General features: G+C 36.2%; 1 protein-coding gene and 1 long non-coding RNA gene across 8 annotated transcripts in view; both read left to right on the forward strand.

Moving 5' to 3' along the window:
• LOC134530424 (uncharacterized) overlaps positions 1-23,097 on the forward strand; it is a 170,824-nt gene that overhangs the window by 121,211 nt on the left and 26,516 nt on the right. The window contains exon 1 of one of the 6 annotated variants that reach the window (XM_063365236.1): positions 2,181-2,260. The exons of the other annotated variants lie outside the window; for them this stretch is intronic. Coding sequence (XP_063221306.1) covers positions 2,231-2,260 — 30 coding nt within the window. The 5' untranslated portion in view covers positions 2,181-2,230. Of the gene's footprint in view, positions 1-2,180; positions 2,261-23,097 lie in introns of those variants that run through there. 6 annotated transcript variants of the gene reach the window in all.
• Positions 2,824-9,182, forward strand: LOC134530420 (uncharacterized). Of its 2 annotated transcripts, XR_010074813.1 has the most exons (4): positions 2,824-4,591; positions 4,797-5,050; positions 5,842-6,095; positions 7,563-9,182. It is a non-coding gene; the product is annotated as an uncharacterized LOC134530420 (long non-coding RNA). The 2 variants fall into 2 exon arrangements; XR_010074812.1 differs by having other exon boundaries at positions 2,830-5,050.

Raw genomic sequence — 23,097 nt, forward strand, 5'->3', positions numbered from 1 at the left:
GGGTTCGTGGGCTGCCATTTTGACGCACCTGACACACGTACATGGAAGATAAAAGGCGGGTCCTCGCAATGAGGAAATGTCTTCTTACCTGTCGGCGAGAGTTCATAGAAAAGCAGTGAATGTCCTGGTGCTGACATTTAGACGTTATTTAAGTTGTTTCTATCGCGTGTTTTGTTTTTTTTCCGCCCGAGTCAAGGTAAACGAACTTAGAGAGATAATTTATTCTCAGAATGAAAAAAAAAGTAATCAAAGATGGTCAGACTAATACATCAGTCCGTACATTCTGGTTCATATAGAACACCAGAACGATAAATTTTGGATTGTTTGTTAGCTTAATAGCAAATATCGTAAAATTACAGTTTAGAAAACTCAGGCCAATAAGCATTAGCGAAGCGTGAGATACGTTACTGCATTGTTTTATAGCTGTTTGTGAGTTTTTAGAAGGGGGGGGGGTCTGGGGGAGAGATGAGCGTGAATCAGGCGTGACTGTCGCATGTTTTTCTGCGTGACGATGCGCGCGGTTGAGATAACGCGTGCGACTAGATACGCAAATACCTACCTCTCGCACGTCACCTGTTGTATAATATTAGCATTACATACTGAATTATTGTAGATTAGAATAGCATTAGTTTGTACAAAGACATTTTCTAACAAGTGAACAGACTGCTAGCTAACACATTAATAAACCGAGTAACACTTCAATTGTAAGATGAATTAATAAATATATGTGAAAAAAATTGTTATTATTTGACTTATTATTGATATAATATAATCGCACTTTATATACCTACAAATTTATATAATAGTTAAAATTTTATCTATATTTTTGGAAGAAAAATGATAGAAAAATAACGAATCTAGGTCTACTATACTATGTAAGCTATAATAATTATACTATGTTCTATTTTATGTTTGGCAGATATATGTATTCTACTGTTACCTACTATTAGTGAAAAATCTGGCGTATAAATTTACTATGTGATTCACTGAATCTCGGTCACTTACTAGAAACTCAAGGATTGTACTTCCACAGCTGGATAATGAGTACTAATGTGTTAGTGTAGTCTCATACTGGTAATTATCTTTCGTTAAAAATGCGTATTTATCGAACTATGAGAAACCTGACTCATTGGGCGAGGACAAACCCAAACGACCCAGGAGATTGAATCCCATATACATGCTCCTTGGGTGTTCTTAAGGAGGTTGGACACCGTATACAAGTTTCTTGGACGTTCCTAAGGAGGCTGGACACCGTATGCAAGCTTCTTGGACGTCCCTAAGAATTTTGGAAACCGTATTTGGGCGTACACAAGAAGGTTGGAAACCGTATACAAGCTCCTTGAACGTTACTAAGGAGGTTGGACGCCGTATACAAGCTCCTTGGACGTCCGTAAGGAGGTTGGACACCATTTAAAATCTCCCTGGACGTCCTAAGAAGGATGGAAGCCGTATGCAAGCTCCTTGGACGTTAATAAGGAGGTTGGACACCGTATACAAGCTCCTTGGACGTCCCTAAGAATTTTGGAAACCGTATTTGGGCGTACACAAGAAGGTTGGAAACCGTATACAAGCTCCTTGAACGTTACTAAGGAGGTAGGACGCCGTATACAAGCTCCTTGGACGTCCGTAAGGAGGTTGGACACCATTTAAAATCTCCCTGGACGTCCTAAGAAGGATGGAAGCCGTATACAAGCTCCTTGGACGTTCCTAAGGAGGTTGGACACCGTATACAAGCTCCTTGGACGTCCCTAAGAATTTTGGAAATCGTATTTGCGCTTACACAAGAAGGTTGGACACCGTATACAAGCTCATTGAACGTTCCTAAGGAGGTTGGACGCCGTATACAAGCTCCTTGGACGTCCGTAAGGAGGTTGGACACCATATAAAATCTCCCTGGACGTCCTTAAGAAGGATGGAAGCCGTATACAAGCTCCTTGGACGTTCCTAAGGAGGTTGGACACCATATACAAGCACATTGGACGTCCTTAAGAAGGTTGTAAACCGTATACAAGCTCTTTGGGCGTACACGAAGAGGCAGGAAACAGTATACAAGCTCCTTGGGCGTCCCCGCCTAATCGCGCTGGAGACGTGCCTGTGCTCCCCCTCTTCCCCGGGGCCCGGTGACGGAAGGAAAGCGACGAGCCCACGGGTTGCATCAGCTGACGTGGAGCTCTTATACCGCCGCCTGGTCGCCGGAGGGCCAGTAGCTGGCGAGGCGGCGCCACTCCACATGGGTCGCGCCCTCCGATCCCGCCCTCAGGTAATACCACGTGATACCTTATACCTTATTTCGTGACACAACACAACATTGGGACCAAGAACGCATTCAGCTCAAAAACAGTATGGTTTAGGGGGAGGGGGGGTGGATTTTTCGGATTTAAACCTCTATCATTAGGGAGGGTAGTCCGTTGTGCCATACATTAATATACTAATGTACCATAACAAAAATATAAAAAGGCTGCATATACTACTGGCTCGCTGTAGGAAAGGTTTTGATGGAGATTAAAAACTGACGAAAACTAGCTTCTACTGCGCAGCTTAGGTTCCCCCCTCCCTTTTTTTGCGACAGAGAATTTCTGTCACTTCCCTCTCTGTCGCAAAGAAGGGAGGGGGGAACCTAAGCTGCGCAGTAGAAGCTAGTTTTCGTCAGTTTTTAATCTCCATCAAAACCTTTCCTACAGCGAGCCAGTAGTACTTACGTACTTGGCGTAATAAAAAACTATAATTTTCATGCAAGTAATTAATATAAATAAAATAATAAAACAACTTAAGTGATTAGGTAAAAACTGTTGGAAAAGAATAAATTTTATCCAATTAAAAAATTAAATAAATACTCAGATTTCATTTACATAAGTAATCATTTAATTCAGTAAAATAATCGGGATCATGTTAATTAATAATGAAAATAAATTAATGGACCTAATGTTTATTCTAATTTATTAATTTTAATTATTTATTAAATTATGTGATAATATATTATGTAAATAAATAATACAAACGGGAAAATAACATCACAAACACTTCTGTGGCCAGGCGACTACTAAACCTTCCATAGACACTCCCTGCAAGCGACAGTGGAAGCTGACAAGCAAACTGACATCGTTATAGATACGGCACACTTGAAAAAATTTATAAACACAGATTCTATCACCAGTATTCACAATAAATATATGTTTTAATGATATCAACTGTAGAACGTGGTATATTTATTTATTGAAATTGGGCGCCTAATTTTATATATATATATATGTTTCTCCAGAAATAAACAAATGATTATGATTCCTCTTATTAATATTGTTTTATCCAAGTTATTACACTCATTTGTTCCTGGCTAATTTGTTTCCGCTTACAAGACATGTAAGTGTCTAAAATGTGTAATAAGGAAGTGTAGAGTGAATCATAAACTAGATATTCATTTATGAATTCGATTTGTAAAATGTATATTTTAAAAGTAATCCCAAAGGTTAGGAATTTGACGTAACTTATTATTTTTTTTATTATCTTGACTTAAAATAACAAGCGAACATAAATGACACCTATTTAGGTGATCAAATAGTCTCAATAACATATATACTATATCAGTGATAGTTATCTGTATGCGGACATATATTCCTAGAGAGCCAAAAATCTAAGTAAAGGTATTTCATACTAGTAATGTCTCTATTCACGTAACCTTACGTCTAGTTCAGTTGTTCGGAGACACTTCAATTTCTGCAGCACTGGACATCTGGATTGCGGTAACCAGAGACAAGGACGTTTTCGACCAGCTGAAAACTACGAATACTACTGTTCTAGTTGTAAAATTAGATGACGGCAGTCCAGCATCCTTCTCTGATCCTGAAAAGTCTTTATAATTAATTTGAAACGATCTCACCGACGTAGACCACATGGAACCTTAGATGTATGGTCGTCATGGTTGTGTCGGGAACTCAGGCCTCAGGATTCTTGCGACAGCGACTGACGGCTCCGACCATCGTCCTTCACGGATGGAAAGTACGAAGATTCGAACCCAGGATGGTCAGGAATGTATATATCGACTGAAGAGTAAGTTCATTCTTGAAGTTCGGAAAATCCATAATTCTGTCAAATTAATGCAGAATTTCATGAACCCAACTTGACGTCTACCAAAATAACGGAACTCAGCTGTAGTCTCTTCTTGTGAGCTGAACGGAAATGTAAAGAGAAGTACGACCCTCACTCAGTACGTATCTTCCTCTCCAGATAATTTTTCCTTATTTTATTTGCTTTTTACACATCCATATTCAAAAAACCACTATCGAACGAATACCTGTTTATAGCAACCATAGATGAATTAACCAAAGCTGGAATTGAAAATCCACAGACTTATGCAAGTAGAAATAACGAGAATTTAAACCAACGACGTATATATATCATAGACCCAGCATGCCTTCTGAAAGTTGAGGCCAACATGTCCTCCCGCCGCGAACAGCTGATTGTGGGCCGTTTTCTGTTGTTTTGCTATTAGAATACATTGAAGCTATGTGCAGCTGCCTGTGAATTTGGTTCAGAAATGTGTTGCCTACGGTTGTAATGAAAAATCTGTCAAAGGAGCATCGGTGTCGTTTCACAGGTAAGTGTATTTATCAAATTTATGGTGTATTTTGGGATTTTATGTCAAAATTGTTCTGAAATATTTATACTACTTTTACGTTTTGGTTGCATGATAGTTTGACTTAAAAATTAATTTATATTTACGTTAAATGTGGGGTATATGTATGGTATAACTATTGGTTACATGTTTTTATCGGAATTGTGTGTTATATTTGTGTGTTTAGTTTTCCTGGAGATGAATTGACGAAGAAGTGAACTCTATCTGAGGCGGGAAAGTTTTGTGCCATCCAAGCATTTCAGAATTTGTTCTAAACACTTCTCCCAAGATTGTTTTGACAAGGAAGTTTGTTCCAACTGTTTTTGACTTACCGGCACACTTACAGCCTAAAAATGCCAAGAGGAAAGCACCTACCGAGAGAAGCCAAATTGTGTCTCAGCCGCATGAAAACGCCACCACCTCGCAGCAATCCACTACCAAGTATGTGATTCAGAAATATTTTTTAAATTTTATATATATATTTAAATTTATTTAAATTTTAAGGTTTAAGACTATGTTTAAAGACATTTAACTATTAGCCGTAAACTTAAATATACAATCATTACAGCTTTTGGCCAAAAAGTAGGGATTGGGTTAGGTTAGGTTGCTCCTGAACTAGGTACTTTGTATTTTATCTTGGAATGAATTTTCAAAGTTCTTCAGGAATATATCAAGAACTGTGTTACATTATATATTTACATCCTCACCTTCGAACAAGTTCCCCCAGTTATTGCATGACAATGAAGGTATTGATTTGAAATTCAGTAAATTTTCTAGTAATATATTTTCATGTTTTTTGTTTCGAGTCTATACATTTAACTGGCAAGTCAATTATTTGAGCCAAGTGATCTGAGCATCCTAATACAACATTTTCTACTTTAAGGAAAAAGATGTTTGTAATGATGAAATCCAAGGGTGTCGCCAGGGGTGGGGGGGTAGGGGGGCAGTTGCCCCCCCCCCCCCCTAGTGCCCTAGAGATTCAACAAAGTGTAGCAAACTGCAAAAAAATACATACTTTTCCCACAACTTGCCCCCCTCCAGGTCATCGGCCGGCCATCGGCTGGCGACGCCCTTGATGAAATCTATTGTATTTTTTGATTGTGCTGTTTAGCACGTATAGCCAAACACTCTTTTTCAAATTGCATGTGCACATAATCTCTACAAGCCTGGTACCTACATAATATGTTCATAGGTTAGCAAAATAATAATTACAAACATAATTTTTTTTACAGGGATATTCATACAGTTGGAAAAAAGTTAAGATTGGCATATCTAGGTGACTTCAATGAGAAGAACCTGACTTCCCAGCAGAAGTAAGAAGTGCCTTGGTGCTGCAAAGGAAATAAGATTAAAATACCATAAGAAACTGAAACTCCTTCATCAGCGGTGTAAACGAGCCACTGCAAAAATAGTGAGCCTTCAGGCAGTTATCTCGCATCTGCAGGACAAGAAACTGATGGGTGATGTTGCTGCAGATACACTACAGGTAATGCCACTTCAAATAGCTCAGCTCAATACCTATTAGCACCTGGACACCTGAACACATTGTCACTAACTATTAGATTTATTCCCTCAGCTTTCCTTTTGTCTAAAATATATCATAATTCAATTTTAAGTAATTATAACACAATAAGTTCTCTCTGAAACTTGGTTAAAGAGATATGTAAGGGTTTGAATAACCAGGATCTAAACTATACTTATGGTCAGAACTGTATATGATTATTCACACGTTTATAAATTTAGTGGTCTGAGTTATTGAGAAAATTATCAAGTACATTATGCAAAATTTCAAACTACATTTTTGTTAGGAGAAATGACAATTTGTAATGCGTCTGCTAGTTGCGTCCTTTATTGAAAGACCAGCTTTGACAGAAAATTCCTAGTAGACATTTAAGCTGTTATACATTATGCAAGTTAGTATATTATTTGCAGATGCTGAAACAGCAATAACTTAAACCAGCCGTAACAACCCAGATTACAGCCTTCCTCATGCAATCTAGTAATTATCTTTTATTATAAATTTTTTTTTTGTCAAATTTCAGGTTAGGTTTTCAAATTATGTAAAGTATTTCCTTTTAAAAATTTTTGTAAACGTAATTCTCTGGGTTTATTGTTTTTATTTTTTACAATGCATAAGTTTATTTTTGAAGTAATTTTTTTGCTGGCTTCTTTGTGTGGGAAGGCGTGCTGACATGATTTTCCTTCGTTATTTCCACGACCGAGGCTTTGTTTCACACGCTAGGCATGTGTGTCACGGTCACGGGAGTGTGAGAAAGATACAAAATTGCTGCGTCGTGGGAACAGAAGTAAGCATTTCGTGGGAGCTTCTGTTGCTATGCGCAGTGATTGGCTGAAAATTACGTCAGCGAGCCCATGACACTGCCCGCACGAAGGAAAGGAAAACTGTAAAATCAGACATTGTCTGAGCACCGTGCCGAGAGGTCGTGGTCGGGCGATGGCTCGCATCATTTAACAATGTAATATTGAACTACAACTTAGCGGCTACGGTGCGAGCGACGCCTAACAACCTTCTTTTTTTTTTCTTTGGACATTTAAATAAATTAGAAATTTTTGACCGTAGTCTTAGGCAAAGCTCACAGCGAGGCAACAAAGTGTTTTGTCCAGCCGTCGCTGCCCGGAACTGATCTGGGCAATATAATGTAGTCGTAGTAAGAATCTACGTGTTTTTTCTCCTTTATGGAGGTACAGTTTAAATTTTTTTTGTGTGCTCTGTTATACGGAATATGGTGCGATTTTATCATGAATAAAAGAAACAGGTAATCCATCAAACATTGAGCAGTAATTTCTTCGTGACCTGCTTCTAACCTGTATGTTCCACTCATCACCAAATTTGAGCTAGCCGGAGGTGGTGGGTGGTGACACAGTTTCTTTTAACCTAATTTTAAAGGTAAAATCTGTTGCACTATAACACAATTAAGATCATTGGTTTCAGAAATATTTGCCACCTGCTGTTGCGGATCTCATCCAGCGATGGAAGAAGGGGCCAACCAGAGAAGCCTATCCTCCAGAGCTGAGGACGTTTGCTCTGACACTGAATTTCTACTCGGTAAATATGTAGTTAAGCGGTATTTGCGAAAAAAAATTGTTAAAAATCTGAAAATACTTTTATTGTATGCTCTTCAACTTCCTCTTTTCATTAAAAGCGGCGGAGATAAGAAATTCCAAATACTTTAGGAGATATTGCAGTTCTTATTTTGCTATGCAAGACCTGTGTAATCATTCGACCATCGCAATTTTTTTATTGCCATGTGTTTGTGAATGCCTAATTAATGAAAATGGTTGATTAGGTCAGGTCAGTTACATTATAAATACTTTGAAACTAAGCGTACATAAAAAATAATATGAATTAATTTCAATGGTTTTTTAGTTTTAAAGTATTTATAATGTAACTTACCTGACCTAACAAACCGGGACAAAGGATGAACAGTAACAACTCACGTAAAATTATTTTGTTACTTATTACTTGCGCAACAATATCCAAATAACAAATAAAACTTTAAAATTAGAAACGTTAAAAGCTCACCTAAGTTGGAGGCGGTAATTAAACACTGTTTTAAACAATAAATGAACTAAAAAATAACATATTGGTTCATTTGAATTCTGGCCTATCACGAACAATCACGTGACATCATTATCCAATAAAAAAATAGATACTCGTAAACAAAAAACAATGTTGAATGCCACATGAATGCACTGGTATTGTGATGAAATTTAAAAATTCGATATCTCCTAAAGTATTTGGAATTTCTTATCTCCCCTGCTTTTAATGAAAATAGGAAGTTGAAGAGCATATAATAAAGGTATTTTCGGATTTTTAACAATTTTTTTTCGCAAATACCGCTGAACTACATATGATGAAATTAAAAAATATATCTCCTAAAGTATTTGGAATTTCTTACCTCAACCACTTTTAATGAAAAGAGGAAGTTAAAGAGCATATAATGAAGGTATTTTCGGATTTTTTACATTTTTTTTCTCGAATACCGCTCAACTACATATTTACCTTCTACTCTCCTAAGGCGTACAATTATGTTAGAAAAATGTTCATGAAGTGTTTGCCACATCCTGTTACACTGCAGAAGTGGTATTCAACTGTTGATGGATAGCCAAGCTTCAGTACTGAGGCTTGTACAGCATTGAAACTGAAGACAGCAGAAAATGTTACTTGTGGTAAACCTACATTATGTTCTTTGATGTTAGATGAAATGGCCATACGTAAACATATAGAATTTGATGGTCAGAGTTTCATTGGATATACTGACTTCGGTACAGGGTTGGATGATGATTCCCTACCTGAAGCAAGGGAAGCATTGGTGTTCATGGCTGTTGCTCTAAATGGTAGCTGGAAGATCCCAGTAGGGTATTTCTTGATTGCTGGTCTGCTTGTATAATAGTCTACCTCAGCATGTTAAAAATATCAATAGTAAAAAATAATTTGCAATAGAGTTAAAAAAAAATAGCAGAAGAACTGTTTTTCTATTCCTTCAAAGATATTGAAGACTATAAAAATAAAAAATAATAGTAAATATTTTATAGGGTAATTTCAAACCCACTTGTAATTTATGCTATTACTATCTTTATTGCATACTAATTATGTGATATATGTTCTGTTTCACTTTTAATTATACTTTCAGTAGTTTCATATGCTGTAATTAATAACTTATAAGTAAAATGTAATTGTATATTTTGTTTTGTGAAATTGTATATTTTATGTTTTTGTTTTTTGTGATATTGTGTATTTTGTGTTTTGTTTTTGTGAAACTTTATATATATATATATACATATATATATATATATATATTATATGTACTGGACATTTATCATACCCCAGAAATGGGGTCAAAGGATATGAAATAAAAAATAAAAATATAAAATAAAATGGTATGACAATGGCAAGACAATGCTTGAAGATTCTTTTTGATTGTGGCATAGTTGTAGCATCAATGACATTTGATGGTGCTGCATCAAACTTATCTATGGCTGAACATTTTGGAGCCAAGTTTTCAGTACCTGATATGAAAACTTGGATCACAGATTCTCATACAGGTAAGCCTATAGGTATACCTGTTTCTTGACCCATGTCACATTTTGAAACTTGTCAGGAACTGTTTGGCCAGCAAGGGTAGTTTAGTGGATGAGAATGGAATTATTCTGTGGAGGGTTATTGAGGAATTAGAAAAACCTTCAAAGGTCTCAAGGTTTACATGCGGCAACAAAATTGGGAAAACGCCACATAAATTGGTCTAGCGAAAAGATGAAAGTGAAGTTAGCTGCACAAACATTCAGCCAGTGTTGCTGATGCTTTAAAATTTTGTAGCCAAGATTTACAGTTGGTTGAATTTGAAGGATCTGAGTCTACCTTCAGATTTATAGAAGTTTTCAATAATTTATTAGATATTTTGAACAGTCGAAATTTGCTAGCAAAGTGTTACAAAGCACCTCTATCTGAACAAAACATTGACAAAGTGAAGGAATTCTTGGTGTCGCAAAGAATTATATATTGACATTATGTGAATCATCAGGTGGGAAACCAATGCATTTGAGCAACAGAAAGACAGGTTTCATTGGATTCCTTGTATGTATTGAAAGTTTATTGCGTTTGTATGATTATGTGGTAAAAATAAAACGATGACATTTCTGTTGACATACAAAGTAAGCCAGGACCATCTGGAGTTATTTTTCAGTGGAGTAAGGGGTCATGGGGGCCATAACAACAATACCACTGCGAAACAGTTTCAAGCAGCTTTCAAGCGCCTGCTAGTACATATACAAATAGGCACCACCACATCTTCCAACTGCCAAGCTATTGATTCTACCACAATTTTGAATGCAAGCAGTGGGAAAAGGAATATTAGTGATCCCTTCCTCAACATACACTGTAGTGTTCCTGTTGCTGTGGAAAGTGTTGAACGTGACCACAGCTACAATACACTAGCGAGTTCTACCAGACTGAGTGAATATGTAAATGATGTATTGGGGTACATTGCTGGCTTTGTTGTCAGGAAGTTGAGATTAATTTTGACAATTGTTGTAGTGCACTAGTTGCAGAGGAAATGGGTTTAAAGCTTCTGAACCGGAAGAATATTGGTGGATTGGTGAGACCTGCTGAAGATGTAAAGTTATGCCGTTTGGCTGTAAAGTATTGTAGGATTGAGCACTAAATTTCGCTTTGCATAAAGTTTGTTTGAACACTGTTTTGTGTAAAATAATGAGAGGCCTCGATCTATCTCCGTTCCCTGTGCTAGATGAACATATACTGTATCAGCAACCCTTACATAACCATGATAAGATACAACTTTTAAAGTCCATACTTACCAGATAGTACATAAAAATTAGATTGTATCACACAGGAAAACAATATTCAGATCCTTGTATCAGGAGAGAGTTAGGAGTGTGTGCACCAAGTTAGTGCTGTTTAAAAATCAGTAAACCTGTGTACGTAAGTATTTATTTGGTGCATATTCAGAACCATTTTTGTTAATGAAGGTAATGCATCAAGGGATGCAGTGGTAATTTTAATTATGTGAAACCACGAAGTCATGCATTTCGTAACACTAACACTAAATAGTTAATGCTACTGAGAAATTCTTTGAACATTCACAAAAAATTTTCCGTGCAATATATGGTTTTAGATTGAGAATCTATACAGCCCAGATCTGTCATTCTATAACCTAACGAAATATTTTTTTAGACATTTGATAAAAGTACAATTAGTTAATTAATATACTTTTATTTTAGCAACTTTTTTGTATATTTCAACCCAGCTCAACATGCCGAACGAGACGCTATCATAACATTATTGTAAATTTAAAACTTCATTATGCCAACACTGAGTTAACATTTTAGGTTTTCAAGTTTATAATTATTCTATAATTGAACAAAACACGCAATATAATAGTGTTAAAGTAATTCTAAGTAAAACACATTCGAAAAAAAAATTATGCTGTGAGAAGGACGAACACTTAACACTTCGCATTAAGCTACAAAATACGCCGTACATCAGTAAAATGATACAAATAAACCACAGGAATATTTAAAGCACCTTTATTGACGTGTAAGTAATTTAATTATCACTATATCTTACAGCAAATACACGCATATGTATTCTAATTAATTCAGAACCATGTTTCGTATCACGAATTGCCATTACGTTGCAAACAATAACAAACCCGAGTGGCCCACAATCAGCTGTTTTATGTTGACCTCAAGGCGGTTGTTTGGAGCGCATAGACGACGCAGGGTCTATGATATATATATGTCGTTGATTTAAACCACGCTAAAATATAGTAATGGTTTTATAAATGCATAGATAAAATATCTTTGCAATAGCATCATTAATTAGATGTAAGGCTCTCTATTCACATCTTCCTCTTTTTTTAACATAAAACATTTTAAATAAATTACATCAATTTTGCACTCATAATCTCATAAAAAAAAAGGAAAAAAAAAAGAAAAACTGTTAACATAGTGACGGTTTACACAACCATATTTAAATATTGATCATAAAGTATAAGATTTGAAAGCACATATATAATTTTTATTTTTCTAGGCAGACTTTTTTTTGTATGTAGCCTTTTTTTATCCCGTGAAATTTTCGTTGCACGGTGCGTACGCATCGTAAATTTTTTTCATAGCGCGCCTAAAAAAGTATTACTTAAAAAAATATTTAAAAAAAAAATAACAATTTGTGTTTGTATTAGTTTCAAATTTTTTTTAAAAACACTCGTTGCTGCATGCTTTATTTTATTTTCTCCTCGGCATTTCCCCCCCTCCTCACCACTGTATACGCCCTTGACTGGTGACCGTCAAGAAGTCGGCTTTGGGCTGTCGCGAGGAACCACCGCAGCACAGCCTGGAGGGATTCAGGCGAACCAAAGGAAACAAGATGACTGGCCTGAGCTTCGAAACAGGCGCCTCCGGAAGAACGAGGGGCCGAAGATTCTCCGCTGCGCCGCCCCGCATACTTGCCCGCGTGGTACTCTGTTCTGACGACGTCACGTGTGGCTTACCGCGGGCTCCGAAACACTAGTCCACACTCGCAGATTGTTGGAATCGAACCCGCGACCCTCGCCACGTCAGCGTGAACCTTTCTGGCAGGCGTTTTCAGTGTGATACGATTTCCGTGAAATAAAAGAAAAAGTCCGTGCAGTTACAATAAAATTTCGTTGAACATCCCATGAGGAGAACAAGTAAGTTAAGTACAAAACTAACATTTTGCAACATCCAGTGATACATTCATATTGGCTTCAGAATTGGCCTGATGGCCAGCGTATTTGAGAATAACAATGAAATTGACAGAAGCACGGAAGCTTCAAGGCCGTGTTTATAAATTACGCAATAAACGCAAGAAATGCGAGACATGACGCAAAAAGTTAAATAACGACGTTTTCAAATAACCTGTTTATGAAGTTTGCAACCTGCAAAACCCGAAACGCAAGCATCGGCCAACGTTCAACATTTTTTGCGTTTCGGCTTGCGTTTTCCGTCTTCCATATTTGAAGTTAAAATGTTCCCGAAAACTTGAAAACGCAGACTTGTATTTCTTATATAAGTAACATTTTCACTTGTTTATTTAGCTTTCAAGAATTGAAAGAAAGTAACACCTCTAAATCAATTTTTTTTTGTAAGCAACTTTAGTTAAGGATGTCTGTATAGGGTTGGCATTTACATATTACTTGATAAGTTAATTAGCTTAATATGTGAATAGGTTTTAGTTTTTAAAGTATTATCGTGTAATTTAGATTAATTATATTTTTGCAAATTATAGTTCTTGTTTTCATCATTTTATATTTATACTGTGAACTTTAACTCTATAAGAAATCAGATCACCATTTAAGTGCAAGCATTAAAAAAATAATAATTACACATTTTTTCCCGTAGTTTAAGTGTGAGGTATTTTTTTGGTTAATTTTTTAAGTGATCACTTTTTTGTTTTTCTATTTAATGTTTATTTTTATTTGTAAAAGTAATATATATATTTTAATACGTGTTTAAGTGTAAGACAAGGCAGTGCCTACGCCTTAACTTCGCCACGTGTAAAAATAATACGAATAAATACATAATTTATTATTTATCAGAAGAAACCTGGGAAAATAATTTGTTTTCAACTGTTACGATTTCAAGTTGTAAATTTGGTGACGTCGTGCGACTTTCGTGCTTTACAAACGACCGTGATTTTCTTGCTTCCGTTGTGTGTTGCGTCATTACGTTCCTTACGTAGTTTGTGAACACGGCCTAAAGATGACTTAAGACACGCGCATCTAGTGCCCAAATTGTTTTTTGCCTACACAATTTACTAAAGTATTCTCGGGACATAGCGACCAATAAACAGCCAGATTGAATTGCTTCTCTCGCGGATGTTAACGGTAATACTAAACTTTGTAACGTGTCTGTTCTGCGCAGCGCTTTGGTCCAATGGGTACCATGGTGAAAACACTTCCAGGAACCAGCTGTAGGAGGAAAACCAAGAACAGAGGATAACAAGATCGTGTCGACCCCGTAGCTAATCTATTCGTCTAGTCAGGCTATGATAAAAGTTTGTAGGGATCATGCCTTGTGTTATATTGGTTCTTTTTTTTATTATGCAATTATAAGAGCTTGTGAACTGTTGCTATCCACATTCAGGCTTATGGTAACACGACCTCAATTCTGCAGTGGACGCTAAAGTGCTTGTTAACCCAACCAAGAAAGTATGTGTGTGAGTTGCATCCAGAAATTTTGGTATTTAAAAAGCGACTATTTTATTTATCAGTTGATCACCATCGGCGTTATTTTAAAAAATTATACGTTAAATTTCGGATCAGAGTCTCGTATTATAAGTTTATTCGCAACATGAGAACACACGAGTTAGCTCGTTACCGAGGTTAGATGTCTACACATTACTGGCGAGTACTGAGAGACTAGCTCACATTTGTTTCATCTGTCTGGTTCTATATGGCGATTTTTTTTGACGTGACGTCTAATAAATCGATGAACGCCGGCTGCACGCACGAAAAAGTGTCCCGTTACGCACATTTTTCCGTTACGCTGTGTCCCGTTACGCTCATTGTACACTTGCGCCGCATCTATCTCTCTTCCACTCGACTGTTCATAAAGTGAAGTGAAAAGTTAATGTGGTTTTCATTGCTTATTACAACAACAATTTCGGCAATAATGGTTAATATTACAACAACAATTTAGGCAATAATGGTTAATTATTCTTGCATTTTAAAAATCTGATTGCTAGTATAATTTCAAGTATGTATTCTTTTATTATTAAAATAAAAATTATTCAATTTCATTCATAAAGTATGCAATCATTTCATCAATGTTTTGTTATGACATTGTCACGTTAAACTATCGTCCGTAAACCGACTTTACAGACAACCAATTTTTTTTTTTTTTACAGTGCAGAAGCAGTGAAAGTTTGTGGGCTAGAGCGTTGTTCTGTGTTTCTGGGGCGTATAACTGCGCATGCTCTCGGCCCGTGCTGGAAGCGAAGCGACTGAGGGCTCTGTTACACTGGGCGAGATTACTCTCTAGTACCGCCTATTGCCCTGCTTTGGCATGTGAAGTTTAAAGGTGGGTCTACACTGTGTAACAAAACAAGTTATAAAATGTTATATTACAAAGTTATACAACATGTTACAAAATGAAAAGAATGAAAATTATATTACAAGTTACACAACAAAGTTATATAACTTGTTATGAAAACGTGAAGAAAAATGTTATATAACACCATGTTTTATAACAAAATAAGTGTTATAAAACAAGTTATATGTTTCCCATGCAGTGTCGGTAAAGATCAAAGGAAGTTAAATAACTTGTTGTATAACATGTTGGCCGTTTGTCCACACTGGTATACATATTTAAAAACATGTAACATGTTATGAAACAAGTTGTATTACTTGTTATATAACTTATTATATAACTTGTTATGTAACATGTTATGAAACAAGTTGTATAACTTGTTGTATAACATGTTACAAATATAACATGTTTTTGTTATATAGTGTAGACCCACCTTAAGACTGGGCTACTACTATTTCTCTCTGCTCGCTCGATAGCTTGCTATTCAACTGAAAAAATCGCTGGGTATTTATTGGTCGCTAAAGTCCCGAGAAAAACATAATAGAAACAAAATGGTTTTCAACGTTGTTGTTGCACTTAATTTTAAATAAATGTAAGAAGAACAAAGCAACGACTGGAATACGACACGATGTTCGGATAAAAATTGGACATAGCTTCCTATGAGCAAGTACGCAGGTTTAACAACTTCTGAGTAACCGCCAGAATAGTCTGGAAAATATTATATTTTGAAATAACTTAGATTGTAACATTAAAAATGTTACATTCCAAATATTTGTATAACTCTTAAATTCAACTACAACCATGCTATTATATACATGTAAATGAGAAATTTTTTTTTTTTACCTTCGGTCATGTTTAAACGATGCAATGAATTTGAATATAATGTTGTATGTAGATACCCGGATTAACTAATGTGAAAGTTTTATTCCAAAACTTCAATATTTAAAAAAAATTAATATTCTGAAAAATAAAATTCTGCAACTATGGAATGTACCAGAATAGTTATTACACGAGTAAAACAACAAAGTAGCCACTAGAAAGTCAAAGTTTGCACATTTAAAAAAAAGCTGTGCTGATTACAGCTGCTCGTGATTTATAGAGTAAATTATTTGTTTTTCCAATGAGAACTTATTTCAAAATGCAACACAAATAATACCTCTCTCCGTTAAGCGTGATAATAAGATCTATGTTAATGCATTTTATATAAAAACTAGCTGCCCGACCCGGCTTTGCACGGTTGTATTAATGGAGGAAAAAATGAGACCAAATCTCTTATTTACATTTATAATAAATGAAATAAAATGAAAATTAATTAATTTTGACAAAAATTTAATACAATGCTTTGTAATGTACCGAAGAAAAAACGAATAGCACCGATGGTTTCCCGACTCTCGAGCACGCAACGTTGTCATGGAGACGAAGTGCCCACTGTTTCCCGGGCTTAAACACCAATCAACATTGATGATCAGTTTATTATTAATAATAAATTTTTAAGACCATTAATCGAAATAAAAACTATCCTATCTCTCAAGTTGGAAAAAAATTACACAAATGCCAGTTTTCATCGAAATCGGTTGACTTGGTGAAGAGTTCACTGGAAACAAACATCAGGCCACTGGATTTATATATATTAAGAAGATGTGAGTAAAAACCAACTGCACGCGCTTGTTTCTCGTTTCTCAGTCATATATTGTTTTTTTTTCTTTTTCTCTTGCTGTTGGGTGATGGAAGGTAAATAATATGCAAATTATTTATATTTTTTTATGAATGGAATTTAAATCCTTGTAGCGCAATTTCATGACGATACATGTAAAAAAAATTGTGTATATTGAACTATTCATTTTTACGTATTGCGATAGTCTTTCGTAGTTAATGTTATGAAATGTTTACATTATTGCTTTACGTACAACTTGAATAGCGATTTATTTCTGTCTATTCTGACTGTAGCTTTGTACCGAGTCGCGCATGCTTAGTACTGCAGGTTGCAGACGTACAGGATTGTCTTCTTAGGGTAGGGGGGGGGGGGGGGGGCACCGGTAGTCTGGACCTCGTATAGTACCTGTTTATTACTTTAGAAGTCGTAATATCCAGGGCCGGTGCAAGGTAAATTGGCGCCCTAGGCGAAAAACCTTAATGCCCCCCCCCCCCCTTTCCCACCACGGCCCGACACCCCAAAAAAAATTTCCTTGCCTCGAAATACATCACGTAAGCCTAAGATTTTGTCAACAATCAAATGTAAGCAGGCTTGTGTTTTTTTCCTTACTTTTTTACTTATTACAAATCATAAACCGGTTACCGTGGACTTTAAATAATTACTTATATCAATATAAGAATTCCAAACTGTTACAAAAATCCATTTTCATCTAGTTTCAATAATCGTTAAACATATTATATGAGCTGTTATGTGTCGTGCTGCGCCGCCCCCAGCTACTTGGCGCCCTAGGCGATTGCCTAGTTCGCCTATATGGACGCGCCGGCCCTGGTAATATCTAGTGCATATTTAACTCTTCTGGGGGGAGGGGGGGTGCCCCCCTCTACATCCGCCACTGTAGACGTGTAAGGAGGGTCGTCAGTAACCACCGACCGCTCGGCCGCGCGCGACACGTGAACGAGGAAACTGGCGCAGAAATGGGTTACGAAACGAGCGCGATAGCAATCCGCGTGGCCTTTCTCTACAAGGGGGGAGCCTACGTTTCACTGACCCCCCCGATCAGCCCCGAACATATCATAGTGTGCCTCTTGCTCGTACCATTTCGCGGTCATAATAATAATAATAATAATAATAATAATAATAATAATAATACAATTTTGCGAGTTTTCATACATATGTACGTTTTTGGAGTATTTGAATTGTTGCTGACTTATTCTAAGCAACCTTACTTCTCAATAAAAAATTTTAAAAAACAAACTAATGTTCGCGAAAATTTTATTACTTTTACCGATTTAAGGTATTAATTTCAACAAACATTAGCTAAAGACTCTTTAGTGATGAATATATTTCTGAAATGAACAGTCTCTTAATGAAGGAAAATTGGGAAGATATATATCTCACAAATGACACAAATAAAATATTTAATTCTTTCTTAAACATCTATTGTAGAAACTTTGAAGCAGCTTTCCCTTTGTACCATAAAACACTAAAAAAAACTCGTATAATTTAAGAAATTATAAAAATTGGATAACTAAAGGTATTAAAATATCTTGTTCAAGAATTAAAGAACTACACCGAATTTATAAAATGGGAACACTACTAAAGATTTTGAAATTTTTTTATAAAAATTACAAAATTATATACAAAAAAAGTATTGAAACGCGCCAAACAAAACCACAACAATCATAAAATAGAAACTAGTAACAATAAATGTAAAGCAATGTGGAAAATTATCGGAAATGCAAATTCGAAAATAATAAAACAACGAACAGACAAAATATTTTTAAACATAGAAGAAAAAAATGTACATGACTATCAAGCTGCGAATTTCATAAATAAGTACCTTTATAAACATCTGTAATTATGAAACCATTAGATACAAAGCTAAATAAAACTTCTTCTTTGCAAACGTGCGAATTTCCTCATACCTCCAGTTCACTATTTTTAGCACCGGTTACAAAAATGGAACTCATAAAATTAATCAAGAGCATAAAAAACAAGCATACACAGGACATATATGGTATATCAAGTTTTATAATGAAAAGAATGTTGCAACGATTACCTAGACGTGTGAAAACCTACCTATCTATACCTAAACACAAAAAAAAAAAAAAATAAGAGCGCGTGTAACTCAGTACACGTGATAGAGAAGTTAAACTTCCTTGGCAATTCAGATCTTGACTCTTAAGTGCTCTCTTTATCTTTCTTTGGCATCAGAAACGTTTCAAAACAATGTTTTACTAAAACGTTGCATTAAAATTCGGCCTTGAAATTAAAATTTCAATGATCGCTGAAGGTAGCAAGGTTCGGTAAATGCTGGGCGTAAAGCTTGCAGAATAGTATGGTTGTAGAGTAGACCTCGTGGTTAGAGTATTGACTAGTATGATATTGATTGGTGTTTAAGTAATCGTTTAGCGAGTCAGTTTATTTTATTAACATTCACAACGCACTCAAAGGTACTACAGTTACCGCCAGATTAACCAGATTTAAATACTAATGCAAGGAGATAATGTGTACTGTATACAAAGGATATTTTAAAATTCGTAGTTGAGTTCCGTGCATACATTGTATAATTGCGTTCTGTCACACCCCAACGTATGCATCACGAACTCTGAAACATTTTGTATTTCGCTGCGCCTTGCAGTCAGCATCTTCAGAGCGTCAACTAAGGACTGGGTTAAAACATCAATCCGTCCAACTTGACTACCGTATTCTTTGGCGTCGTTAAACCACGTCCGGAAAATGCTCTATTTTTTCGCCACAAGATTCCGTAGCTGATTTCTTCCCCAATTGTTGTCAGTTTCACGTGATCGTGTTTAGTGGCTGGTGTTGTCGGGACGCAGAGCCAGAACATAAATAATCAATGGTACTGTAAGCTGACGCAGCACGCCGTGACACGTGTTTTTGAGGGTTCTGTCGGCAAATAAACATTTGACGGGCGGGCGCGTTAGTCGGTTGTTTCTGTGCAGTTTGCACGCGCACTCTACCCCGGAGTCCACTCTCAACGAGACGCCCTAGCCGGGCGGGTTGGTAAGTGCGACACTCGCTGGTGTTTCTAGCGCGGTATCGCCTCTAAGAGCGAGGCCGTGGACTGGCGCGGAGTCTTAACCGTCGTGCACAGGGCAACTATAATATTTTATTAGTGACCATACCATTATATGGCGGAGAAATGAAGATAAAGGTGTATTGCAAGTACCTTGAGTGCTTTCAATAATCTATACCGGATGTTCCATGCCAAGAAAAAATATAGGTATATTCTGAAAACACGCGTTTTAGCCATTTTCATTATTCTAAAAATACAGTTTTAAAATAAAATACGGAGACAGAACTACCCATCCGTTCTCGGCGTATTCTTAAATGCTTTTCGTAAACAGGCTCACCTACACCAGCCGCTAAATCTCGAACAGATTTAAATAGTGTGTTTTTTTTTCTTCTGAGGCTCTGTCCACCGTGCCTCAGGAGCCAGCAGCTCAGTCTCCGAGTCTCGTGTCTGAGAGGAGATCAACTCTGAGAAGGGCGGCGCTGCAGTTCCACACCACACCTTGCCCTGTCCTCCACTCGTGGACCTCGCGCACAGACTCTCATCACACGCGTCCATTCGCATATTCTTCTTCATTTAATTGCAACGTTATTGAATTGCGTTATGTTTTGATATATGTTAACACTTTCAGGCTATTCGTCCACTGAAGTGGACAATTTGTATCTCAATGATACATTGAGTTTATCAAACCTTGGATGTGTGGGTTAAGGTGTACCTACATTCCATGGGACATCATACTTTATGGCTATGAGATAAATAAATTTTATTTTACTTTAATTGTTATATAATAATTATACATTAATATTATAACTATAGCGTAAGATAATTACCACACAAAATAAATACAAAAAAAAATTATATCTTAGTAATTGACAAAGTATGGCTGAAAGGTTGAAAACTGCTATCTAACATACGTAGACAACTGTGCCACATGTGTAATTTTTTTTTTTGTGTGTGTGTGTGTGTGTGTGTGTGCTGCCCTGCGCCAAGCAACACTCAACGCTTGCACGCCGCGTGCCATCGCGTGCCTCTCGACTGCTTGTCATGTGCTTGAAGCGTGACACGCCCCCTGTGACGTCACGTCGGATCCCGCTCCCCTCCCTCCTCATTCTTCCCGGCAACAGCTGACAGATCTCTTATTGCGCACGCGTGACGCGGCGGTACGTCACCGTCCAGTTTCCACAGCTAGTCTCATCCTTGGACTGTATCCGAATACTGTTACTGCCTACCTACCACCTGTCGACAGTTGGTCGTACTCGTGTGCACGCAGCCATTTCGAGTCGTGATATCTACGAATATCCAGCCAAACGCAAATAACTACGACTAATTTTAAAATATTGATGTAGCGTGGATGTTATAAATATTAGTAATCAAAATATAAATTTACTTATGAATCCCAAAATATTAAAACTACTCATAATATGTCTTTAATACCTCTATAAGTTTAAGTTAGCTTTCGTTCATTTAAAAAAAAAAAAAACTTTTTTATTCTTCTTTATTTGAGTTATCACGCTTATTAGGTTTCAAACAAATCTTATACAGAAATCGTAAGTAACATTACATAAAACAAAATAAAACATGAATTTGAAGTTAATGGACGTAGGGACGCATCAATGCATCCCTAGAAATAAGTGGACGCGTGTAGGGATGCGTTGGCGTCCCTTGTGAGGATTCGGAAGCAACGCAAAGATGGCCGTGTTCATTACGATCTCCACGATTACGATGCACTTGTAGTGAATCCCTCAGCTAAGGGATCCTTTAGTCCTAGTTTGTAGTGTGTGTTTAAATTGGCATTTACTCTCTGTTTTCAATGCACGATTTCTGCCAATAGCGCAATCGTTGTTTCGCTTTTATCTGTTGCCAGATATATGCCATAGAGCACAATAGTTTTAGACAGAACTTTATTATTAAATTATAATTTTTTTAAATGTATCTGAAACATTTAGTAAAGGAAATTTCCAAATTATAATTCCAAATATATATTTTTTCTTGTTTTTCATCAAGAGCATCATTCGTTTAATTAAATTTGTACTTCTAAGGAGATGTAACTAAAATACTCCATCTTTGTTTCAACAACTTTTGCCAACTATTTTTTATATTTAATTTTTTATATTTATTTTTTTAATTGTGCCCTGTTTGAGCATAGCACACAACATAATGGAATGTCTTGTTATAGATAATGACCGACTGCTACAAATAATAGTTATTCCTTGTGTAATTATAAATGGTGTGTACCATTAAATTATTTATTTTTATTTCAACTGAAATAATACTGTCAATACACTATTTAAGGGTGTTATAAAAATCAACAAATAATTATATGTTAAAATTATTTTATTACATTAACGATGATATACAACAGTGGGAGCCATTTACTCTGTACTGCAAACGTAAGAGTGAGACATATTATACTTGACCCAGCTACTTTTCTGGCCTTGCACTGGCCTATTCCATTTTTAATTTTGTTGTTAAAAATATGGACATTATTAGGAAAAAGAAAATATAAATTATTTTTCTATAATGCAATTTAAAGTGCTGGTCAATTCATTTTTTTTTCATTTTATAATTTTGTATAGTAAAAATCTTAAAATTTAATATCTCACATAACGTTATTTTACCGGAACATTTATCGAGATAAATGATCAAAAGCATTGTTGAAATTTAAGTTCCAGATTGGCTTTAAAAAAAAAAAAACTTTTGTTTTCAGGAGTTTATTTTCCAAATTTTCTGAGGGAGGACCTTAACCTCTCAGGCCCCCCTGGTAAGGCCCCTCTTCAAAAGTTATGCCCCCATAACAGAAAATGTCCCAGGGCACCGCGAATCCTAAGGCCGCAACTGATAGCTTCCAACGAACCGCTTTGCCCTTACATTTGACTCTAGGAAATAACGAAGACTAGCCGTGGGCCCGATGGGAGTTCACATCCTCATTTTTGATTACTTGTATTTACAAACAGAAGCTTAAACACAAACTTCCATATTTCTAACTTCAAAAATGACAAACGTTTTATCACAGTGTAATAAGTAGGTACACAAGTCACAAAGCAAACTCAATAAATTCGTTTCTCCTAGCCGAGAACCTGTCGAAATAAGCAAAGAAATTTCGTTAAGTTTTAATATCGAAAACACTAAGGGAAATCATTTAATCCGCATATCCTAGCCAAATATATTCCTTTAATTCTGTCACTGACGTAAACTTACGAAAATACT

The sequence above is a fragment of the Bacillus rossius genome, chromosome 3 (assembly GCF_032445375.1).
Source record: "Bacillus rossius redtenbacheri isolate Brsri chromosome 3, Brsri_v3, whole genome shotgun sequence".
Lineage (NCBI taxonomy): Eukaryota > Metazoa > Arthropoda > Insecta > Phasmatodea > Bacillidae > Bacillus > Bacillus rossius.